Source organism: Myotis brandtii, unplaced genomic scaffold (genome assembly GCF_000412655.1).
Source record: "Myotis brandtii unplaced genomic scaffold, ASM41265v1 scaffold780, whole genome shotgun sequence".
In the NCBI taxonomy this organism is placed as follows: domain Eukaryota; kingdom Metazoa; phylum Chordata; class Mammalia; order Chiroptera; family Vespertilionidae; genus Myotis; species Myotis brandtii.
In genome coordinates this window covers 51371-61346 of record NW_005371132.1, presented here as the reverse complement: position 1 = coordinate 61346, position 9976 = coordinate 51371, and the positions used below count along the sequence as shown (strand labels likewise).

At 42.2% G+C, this 9976-nt stretch overlaps 1 protein-coding gene across 1 annotated transcript; it reads left to right on the top strand.

Annotated features, from left to right (window-relative positions):
* Positions 1 to 1631: 1631 nt before the first annotated feature.
* LOC102256877 (developmental pluripotency-associated protein 4-like) lies at positions 1632 to 8465 on the top strand. The gene is made up of 6 exons (XM_005883277.1): positions 1632 to 1812; positions 3594 to 3751; positions 3835 to 3885; positions 4483 to 4774; positions 6650 to 6845; positions 8402 to 8465. Exons 1-6 carry the CDS (start codon positions 1632 to 1634, stop codon positions 8463 to 8465), a joined length of 942 nt encoding a protein of 313 aa, XP_005883339.1.
* The last annotated feature ends 1511 nt before the right edge of the window (positions 8466 to 9976 follow it).

Here is a 9976-nt window from a genome sequence, read left to right as displayed (position 1 = left end):
TGACACACAAATTCGTGAAGTGTTCCATATATATAAGTTCTTTCTGAGACTTGTTTCTTAATAAACAGCTTAAAATCAATATCCCAAAAAGGCAGCCTCAGGGTGGCCAAGTTTGGTTTCTTTCAGTACAGAAGAATTGAACAACTCTGCCAAGAAACCTGATCGATCACTCTTGGGATCTCTTCCTAGAACCGGGTCATTTTTGCCCTCTCAATTTTAAGATTTTTGTGAGGCCCAAAAGTGAGTATTTTGTGAAAGAGCTTTGCAAATGTAACATTTGAATATGAATGTTAAACTGCTATAGAGTTGTAAAAATGCCATACAAATGTTAATTTGTCCAGTACTCCCACCTGGATGGATGATAGAAAGGCTTTAGATTTGGGAGCAAATTGACCTTAGATTTAATTTTATCTAAAATACTGTGTGCCCTTAATTTTGTAACCTTAGTTATCAATACCTGATAGAAGATAGAGGCTCAACAGAGGTCAGTTTCTGTTTCTCCGTATCACTCAACATTATCATCCTCACTGTTCTCTTGTTTCTTTTGATTCAATTAACCAATGAGTATTGAGTGCCTATAATGAAAAGTAAAGAAATTCTACCCTGGTGGGGCTTACAATCAAATGGAGTAACAGGCACTGATCAAATAACAAGCAAATGTAAAATTGCAACTGACAAGTGGTGGAATGAGGAAATAATGTCGATTTGCCATGGTCTGTAAAGGCTAAAAAGGATTACCAGGTGAATTAAAACTGGAAGTGAGAGTCAAAAAGAGTAAGTTTTAAAATGTAAATAGAACTGAGTGGGGTGGAGCTGAGGGAAATCTCTTTATTTTTATTTATCAGTTCTTTTTTTTTTTAATCCTCACCCAAGGATCTTTTCTATTGAATTTTTTAGAGAGAGGGAAAGACAGAAATATCTGATGTAAAGGAAACACATCCATTGGTTGCCTCCTACACGCACTCCTCCCTGGGCCAGGGAGGAGTCTGCAACCAAGGTACTTGCCCTTGACTGGAATCTAACCTGGGACCCTTTGGTCTGTAGGCCGACACTCTATCCACTGAGCCAAATGGGCTAGGATAGGGAAATCTCTTTAGGTCAAAGTAACTGCTGGGAAGAAAAGGAATGCTGAGACTGAAACTTGGGGCAATGGAGAGTAGTAGAAAAAAAAATACTGAAATGGAAAATGGGCTGATATGTTGTATTAAGGGCATTTGATTATCTTGATATTTTCCTGCTAAGAACAATAATGGATGTATAGCATCTCTATGGGAAACAGTTTTTTGGAAGAGGTCAAGAATAAAGAAATGGGGTGGGCAGGGGGTGGAAATCTTCCCGGTGAGACATAAGGATAATGTGGGTGATATAAGGACTTCCTCCAAAGCAGAGCATAATTTTCTCTATTTTATTTGTATCTATATTTTGTGTCTTTTCTCGTACATTCAAATTGGCCTTCTCCCATTTCTCCATCATTGTTTTGCTGTCTTATACATAAACCTGAGCATTAAGATGATACCCAGAGAATACACGCTGCCAGCGGAGTTCAATGACCTTCAGTGACGGTCTTGGTGTCTTGGGTGTGGATAACCTTAAGGCAGACAATGTGATGTGGTGGGTCAGACGCCAGAGGAATGACTGGCTGGCTCTTCTTTCCCCAGCAGAAGTCCCCAAAGAAGTCAGGGGAGCAGCAAAAAGCTTCAAAATCCCAACCAGTACCAACTGAAGAGAACCATGGGGCTGCTGGCGAACCAAGTAAACAAAGAACCTCAGGGGTGGAGACCAAACGGAAGAGATCTAAGGAAGATGACAAAGGTAAGAGGTGCACAGCCCCTCAAATCCCATTTCCTTGGTTTAAGCCTGAGGAACTTTTCTGGAAAAGGAAATAAATGTTTGTCCTCTACTCTGCAAGCCATATGCTTCCTTGGAAGCCTGGCTTAAAGCTTACCTCCCTGAAGCCTTCTTTCAGTCACCTCTTAAAACTTATTACTTCCTGTCTCCAAACTCCCACAGTTCCTTTGGTTCTAATGATTATTTGGCTTCCACTCTGACTAGGAGAAAATTCTGAGATGTCCTCAATTACAGCCGCCCGAGTGGGAGCGAGAGACAGAACTGTGGGTCTGTTGATGTCCAGAGGCCAGCTAAGAAAGGACTGCTCACATTCTGTCTGGTTGGAGCTTGGATTAAATTCCTGCTCATATTTCTACAGATTATTTTAGCCAAGCACCATCACACTCCACGAGCCACCGCTGTGTCTTTACATGTGGGCTTTCTGACTCTAGGCCTATCCCAGTCCTGGCCCCACTTCACTCTCTCCCACCCCCTTGCCGATGGCTAATGTAAATTCTTGCAAGTGGCTGTACACCTTTCTTCCCCCTCCCTGCTTCTTAATGTATAAAAACATTTGTAAACTCCCAAGTCGATGGACATGTTTGTCTTTTCCACCTAGCCAAGCTGCTGCTGGTTTGGACTTCATGCCCCAAGACCCGTCTCCTTTTTAGCTAGCATTTCTGGCTCAATGAAACCTTTCTTTCAAAAAAGACTTTCGACCATGGAAATTAAAATTTTTGTTTTAACTAGCTGCTTGGAGCTAAGGACCTTGATGTACAATGACTTGGGGCAGACCGATGCAGGTTTGAAATTACATTCTTGAAATTCACCCTGGCCAGTTTGGCTCAGTGGATAGAGCATCAGCCTGCAGGCTGAAGGGTCCCAGGTTCAATTCCTGTCAAGGGCACATTCTTCGGTTGCAGGCTCCCGGCCCTGGTTGGGGTACGTGCAGGAGGCAACCAATCGATGTGTCTCTCTCACATCGATGTTTCTCTGTCTCTCTCCTCTCATCCTCTCCCACTCTGTCTAAAAATCAGTGCAAATATATCCTCAGGTGAGGATTTAAAAAAATAACATTCTTGAAACTCCACTTCCTATTTTAAAAATCGAAGATAATATCTACTAGGCTGAGTCAGGGGTGGAAGTTCAGTTGTAATTTATACATAATGATTGGGTAAAACTTCCAAACTATACCCAGCTAGTAACGTGGACTCAGTAAATGCTGGTGATTATTAGTGTAGACATAACTGTGTCTGTTCTGGAGCTGTGTTCTGTAAGTCTTTTCCTAAATGGTGTGTGCGGGGTGCAGCAGGAGAGGAGGCCTGTGTGCCAGGACAGCAGTGCTGCCCTGATGGGGTGGGCTGGCAGATCTGTGGGTAACAGTGGTTGTGCTGCACTTTGCTGAATGGTTTGCTGTTTTGCGAGAGGACAAGGCATCACTGCATATTTATGATCTCAGGTCTAAAACTTCCCTCATTTCCCTGGATTGGAAGGACGATCTCTAAGCAACCTCCTTGGAATCTGTGGGTTAAGGAGCTCACAAGTGTGTGTGAGGAGTGGGGAGTTTTAGGAATTAAAAACTGGGGAACTCAGAAGTATTAAGTCTTAGGTGTGAGGTCTGTGCCTTTGAGGTTTTGTGGTCTTGGGTAAATCATTTAACTGTACACTGGGGACTGTACTATATAAGTAAAAGTGACTGTACTTCTGACATTTTAAAGGGTCACGTAAGAGTTAATTATTAATAATTTTATCCCATTCTCCTTCAGCTTGTCCACAAAAGATGGCACAGGAAAATAAAAGAGTAAGAATTCACAAGAAGATACCGATTCCTCCGCTGCCCCTTCACTTGCCACCAGTTAACCTGATTCACCGAGACGTCGTGAGGGGTTGGTGCCAGCAATTAAAGCTGAGCACCAGCGGCCAGGTGAGGGCCCAGGCTGTTAGTGCGGCTGGAAAAAAGCGTGGGAACCTTGATCTAATTATTAACTCATTTTTCTCTTGTCTTAGAAATGGGAAACATATAATAGGCTGCGTGCATATGCTTACCCTAATCAAAAGGTGAGTAAATTGTAAGAAATTTGGTAGAATGGAAGCTTCAGTTCTCATCCCTAATTACCTATTTTAGTATGAATAAGTAGTAAGAATTGCCCTAGCCCTTCTTTCCCTCTCCACTCCTAAAAAGGCACACCATCCCTGTCCTCAGTTTTCACCAACTCTGCAAAGAATAATAAAAACGATGCTGCACTTCTTTTTTTTTCTTTAAACATGTTTTTATTGGTTTGGAGAGAGAGAGAGATCAAGCTGTTGCCTCCTGCACGTGCCCCAACCAGAGATCAAACTTGAAACCTGGGTACGTGCCCTGACCAGGAATTGAACCATCAACCTTGTAAGACACACTAGCTTGGGTGAGGCTGCATTTATTTTATTTTATTTCAGACAGGAGATAGAAACATCAGTGATGAGAGAGAATCATTGATTGGCTGCCTCCTGCACGCCCCCCGATTGGGGATCGAATCCACAACCCGGGCATGTGCCCTGACCAGTAATTGAACCATGACCTCCTGGTTCATAGGTCAGTGCTCAATCACTAAGCCACACCAACTGGGCGAGGCTGCACTTCTGATAACACTTTCATCTCTCCAATTCTACTTGTAGGAAATTCCTATCAAACCAGAGGAGGCAAAGATATTGACATTAACACAAAGGAAATTGAAGATGCAAAAGGGGGAAATGAGTCTGGACAGTTTTGGTCTTCCTGAACTGACTGGTCCCCTGGTGGGGGGTCCTGCTCCTGATGGGGGTGCTACTGCTCTCCTGGAGCGAATGGACAATATTTTCGTGACAACTTCCACTCCGGATGATGTGTTTGCCTCCTGGAGCAGAATTGCAGCCACTACTGGGAAGTCTGGGAAGATGGAGAATGTGAGGTCGCCACAGAAGGCCTCTGGTAAGCCCCATATCAAAGCTGATTCTGGTTCAGGTGAGGAAATAAGTTTAATTGATATTATTATTTAATGGGTTTTTGTTGTTGTTAATCCTCACCTGAGGACATTTTTTTCAGAGAGTGGAAGGGAGCCAGACTGACAAACAGAGAGAAATATCGATGTGAGAGAGACATCAATTGGTTGCCTCCTGCACAGGCCTGGACTAGGGCTGGGGATCAAGCCTGCAACCAAGATACATACCCTTGACCAGAATTGAACTTAGACCCTTCTTCAGTCTGCAGGCTTATGCTCTACCCACTGAGCCAAACCGGCTAGGGAGTTTAATTGATATTAATTTCAATTTAGGCCATATCTAAATGACCTAAAGGGCTAATGATTCCTGCCATCACCCCTAGTTTCTGATTCAAGGCCTGAGAATGTGCATTTCTGGCAATTTTCTCAGCGCTGCTGAGGATGCTAGTCGGGGACCACCACTCTGAGAACCACTGCTCTAAATTACTAGTGTCATCACAAAGGGATGGCAATCTGTTTGAATTAATTTATTTCCTCTTTAAGGAACTAGAGCATAACTGTTTTTGGCTCAGTGGATAGAGCGTCAGCCTGCGGACCAAAGGATCCTGGGTTTGGTTCTGGTCAAGGGCACGTAACCTCAGTTGCAGGCTTCTCCCAGGCCATGGTCAGGGTGTGCAGGAGGCAACCAGTTTATGTGTTCCTCTCACATCAATATTTCTGATAATTCTCTCTCTTTCCCTTTCTCCTCCACTGTCTCTAAAAATCAATGGAAAAAATATCTTCCCTTGAGGATTTTTAAAAAAAGAAAGACAGAAGGGCAGGCTCTAAAATCAAATGCCTGAGCTGAAGCCCTGGGTCTTCTAACATCCATTAAATGAGAAACACTGATAGATTGTTGCAGCTTTTTTCCAGTTTTCACACCATAAAATGGGCTAAGAATATGATGCCTACCTCGTACTTTTGTAAGAATTATAGAATAGAAGATATAATTAAGGAGGATCATAAACTGGTGAGCTCAACAAACTGCCTATTGAAGTATTCACACCCTTGGACCTATTTCATGAAGGCCATTCCAGACCTCTCTGGGTTAGGTTTTTGGGGGGGGGGGGGGAGGGGCGGGGAGTTAGTCTTTCTGTTGAAGGAAACCAGAATGCGTCATCCACAAATATAACTCTTTGACATAAAGAAATTTATTTTGAGGTGCAGGCAATTAAACTCAGAAACCCCCCCCCTTTTCTGCCTAAAGGGAGGACGACATAAATTCTCCTTTTGCCAGAGACGCTCTTGTCAACTGAGAGATGGTATCAGAGGAACCTGTGAGCAAACCTTACTCCGTTAGTGTCCTCCCATGTATTGACCTCCCCACAGTTCACCACCCTTTGGGGCCTAAAACTGCTTTCCTTTGTCCTGTCATTTCTCCACAAATATATTGTTCTTTGTGGAAGATGTTACACAAGATGGACTTCTAAGCTGCCATTTCGAGGCCAGTTTTGTTGTGTTTTCTCCTAGCTGGCATGCACTTCATGCATTAATAAAGTGTTTTTCTCTTATTAATCTGTCTTCTTTTTAGAATCCCAGCTGAAAGCCTAAGATTTGTAGAGGTAAAGTTTTGCCTCCCCAGCACCACCATCTACCCACTTGCAGCTTATACCACTTCCAACTATAGTTTTTGTTTCTTTTTAAAGTTATAACAGGAACTGTCTTGCATTATTTTCTAAAGGGAACAGGATACAGCAGGTCAAGTTAGAATTCCAGGGTTCATATCTCAAGAGCTAGCACTTGAGAAAGAATCAAAGACCAGGATGCAATTTTTGAACATGATTTGGTCTTGCTCTGTTCGTACTTACCTCTTTTTCCTTCCCCAGGTTACAAGTGGTGTGTGGTCCATGGACAGAGTCTCCCTGCAGACACAGAGGGTTGGGTTCAGCTACAGTTTTATGCTGGGCAAGCCTGGGTCCCTGAGAAACCGGGGCAAGTGTGTGCACTCTTCTTGATACCTTCCTGCAACTTTCCACCCCCACACCTGGAGGATAACATGCTGTGCCCCAAATGCATTCATAGGTAATTACCTAGTTCTTTTCTACAAACTAAAAATGGGCCCTTGGGTTTTAGTTGAGGGAGACAAGAGATGCATGTTTCTTCATCTTAATTAGCCCTGTATTTCAAGCAAAAGTTATCAGTAAAGAATTTCAAGAAAATTATCACCCATTAGTATTTTCCTAGGAAAAAACATTTATGTCTATTTGGAGACCATCATTTTAGAGAAACACACATTTATAATTACTATATTACAAATATATGCACTACACAGAAATAATGACTATCAAAAAAAAAACCCCATCTTCCTTTAAGTAGCCTACAGTCTGATGGGGATGATTGGTTTGTAAACATGTGGTGACTGGCATAAAAAAAAGAGATTTATTTATTAATGTAAGGGAAGAACTGACTAGATGAAAAACAGTAAGGTCATTTTTCAGTATGGGGATCAGAGCCGAGGCCGTGAAGGAACTTAGGACAGCATAGAATTGAAAGTAGTTCATTGTGACAGAATATTGCAGGAAATAAGCCTCCGTTTTCTGTTACAACATATGCATGATAATGCCTATCTAAAGATATTGTAAAAAAAAAAATGAGTAAACAAGAAAAATGTACACTTGCAGTTGCGGGGAGGACAAGGAGTTGAGTCAAGCAGCTCATCCCTAGGTGATGGGCCACTGAAGGGTTTTAAGCAGGTAAATGGACTGAGGCTTACATTCCAAAGAGGAAAGGGTGTACGAACTATTGGAAGAAATCTTGTAGGGAAATTCCACTTTTCATATGTTTAATGGGCCTGTCACTTCCTATAGGTGCCAAAAAAAACAACAAATCTTGCTTCTAGATAATTAGCTGATGGTTTTGAATGTTTAGATATTGCTAAAGGTAATATTTGCAGTGAAGCTCAGGATAGTGCTTCAAGGAACAGCAGTATTAGGGGAACATGTTAAAGGAGGCAGAAGAGAAAACAACGAGAAAAGCTGGAATATGAAGTTAATGGGGGGAGAATGCCTGGGGAAACTTTCCTAATTCCAAGTGAAGTTTGAAGAAGGTACACATAATGTACTTGTTTAGATGATATAAGAAATTCAAAGCAGTAAAGGACATAGAAAATTTGGTGCTGGTTGAATCAAATTTCAGGGGAGGAAAGAAGTAGAGACTGCAATTTGAGATATTTTCTGAAAGTACAAATGGAGAGGTGGAGTAATGGGATGCTTACAGGGAATTTTCATCAGGGACAGGGAAGATGGGGAGAAAAGAATCCCTCTGGTGCAGCCCAGCCATGGCTCCTAAGGATCTGTGCCCCCACCGCTCAGCTGTAAGGAACCACCCTGGGCTCCATCTCTGAGCTTTCTGTTGTCCTGCTTACCCTCCACCCCTTTGGTGTCATGGTTACTGAACACCAGAGATCCAGCACAGCTGGTAGAGGATAGCAGTCTGAAGGGGGGCGTCTCAGGCCAGACTCCCCCTTCACCATCTAGGAGTGGAGTTTAAGGACAATTTTACTGGCATTCCAGCACTAGGTTTCTTGACATTTCTTGTTTGGATTTTTAAAGATGACGATCATTTCATTTGCTTTATAGGAATAAGGTATTAGCGAGAAGCTTCCATTGCCAAGAAAAAGAGTATGACTACGATTGTAATTAATATGGTATAAAGGTGACTACAATCAACTCCATGGTGCCACTGACAGCAACTCTGGGCTGCTTGACACCCTCCATGCTGCATGCTCCCTGTTGACAGGGCCCAGACCGGTGGGGAGCAGATGTTACTCTCAGACTACCAACAGTGCCTGCTGCTTCATCTGCTGGGATACAGCTATGTTTTAAAATAGACATGCACTTCACAAACTGTCATTCATTGCAGTGAAGATGCAAAAGTCACTCACACCGTCCAACGATGACCTGTCTGGAACAGAAGTGACTCCACTTCTGTTCTCTCACGGTGGGAGCCTGCACTGAACCTCATGGGGGGAGTGGAGAAACAGCTGTGCTCCTTCACTAAACTCCTGCCTCAGAATTGTGTCCGCTCCCAAAAAACATTCTTAATATTCAAAACATTTTGCGAAGTTGTCTTAACTTGGGATTTCTGTAGTGTGTCTCTGGGATGAAAACACGGGGCATTCGGGCCAGTATCATTTCCAGTTGTAACTGGTTTGTATATTTTTGCTTTTTAAATATGCCCAAGGTTACTTCTGAGTCATAAATATCTAATATGCTTAAATTCCATATATAAAGTAATTCATCTGCTGTTTCGGAAACTTTGTTGTGTGCAAATTATTGTTAATGTTCTTAACTCGGTAGGATTAAGCCAAAAGGCATAATTTTGTTTCAGTGTAATAAATAATATACACTTTATTTCTTATTAGTATATGTATATTATTTTGTTTTCCTTTTTTAACTTTTCCCTTTTTACATTGGATTGCTCAAGTTTCTATTTTATTTCCTTCCTCTCTTTATTAATTTGGGAATTTTACTTTGCTTTCCAGTTCTGTTTATAGACAGTTCCCTGTCCCTAACACACTAAAATAAACTTAAAATTCTCTTCGCATAAATCCTATGACTAAGATTGTTTAGTTACCCCTCCTTACTGACCCTGGCAGAATAAAATCTAGTCACATTCCCCAATCCTCCATAAAATTCACAAACCTCCCCAAAATTACTATAAAGTTTTAACTATCCCCTCTTCATTGTCTCTGTCCCAAGCTCTTAGAATATTTCAAGGAAGAGACAAATTTAAGTTATATACTCTATAACTCCATGGCAAAGGGGCCTTGTGGTATGGTCTTGATGCGCGGGAGGGGGGCAAGAGAAGAGCCATTTTTCCCATTTGGAAATTAAAATTAACAGCCACAAAAATATGTCTGCCCATAAGCACATGTGCGGTGTGCTTGTGTGTGTGTGTAACATATGAGGTGCAATAGAAATCGGGCCAGCCCTCCAAATTTTCCTTGGCTCCAAAGGGCCATAAAAGACTAAGAGTTGGTGCTGAAGTAACAGCTCTGGAGTCCAAAGTCCTGCCAAGACATTGCTGACTGAGGCAAAGGAACCTTCATGTAGAAAGTCTGTGAACTCACTGATAGGAAGCAAAATGGGAAGTGACCACATCTTCAAAGATCCCCCAACCCTAGAGAGCAGAGGTGGAAAAGAGAAGAAAGA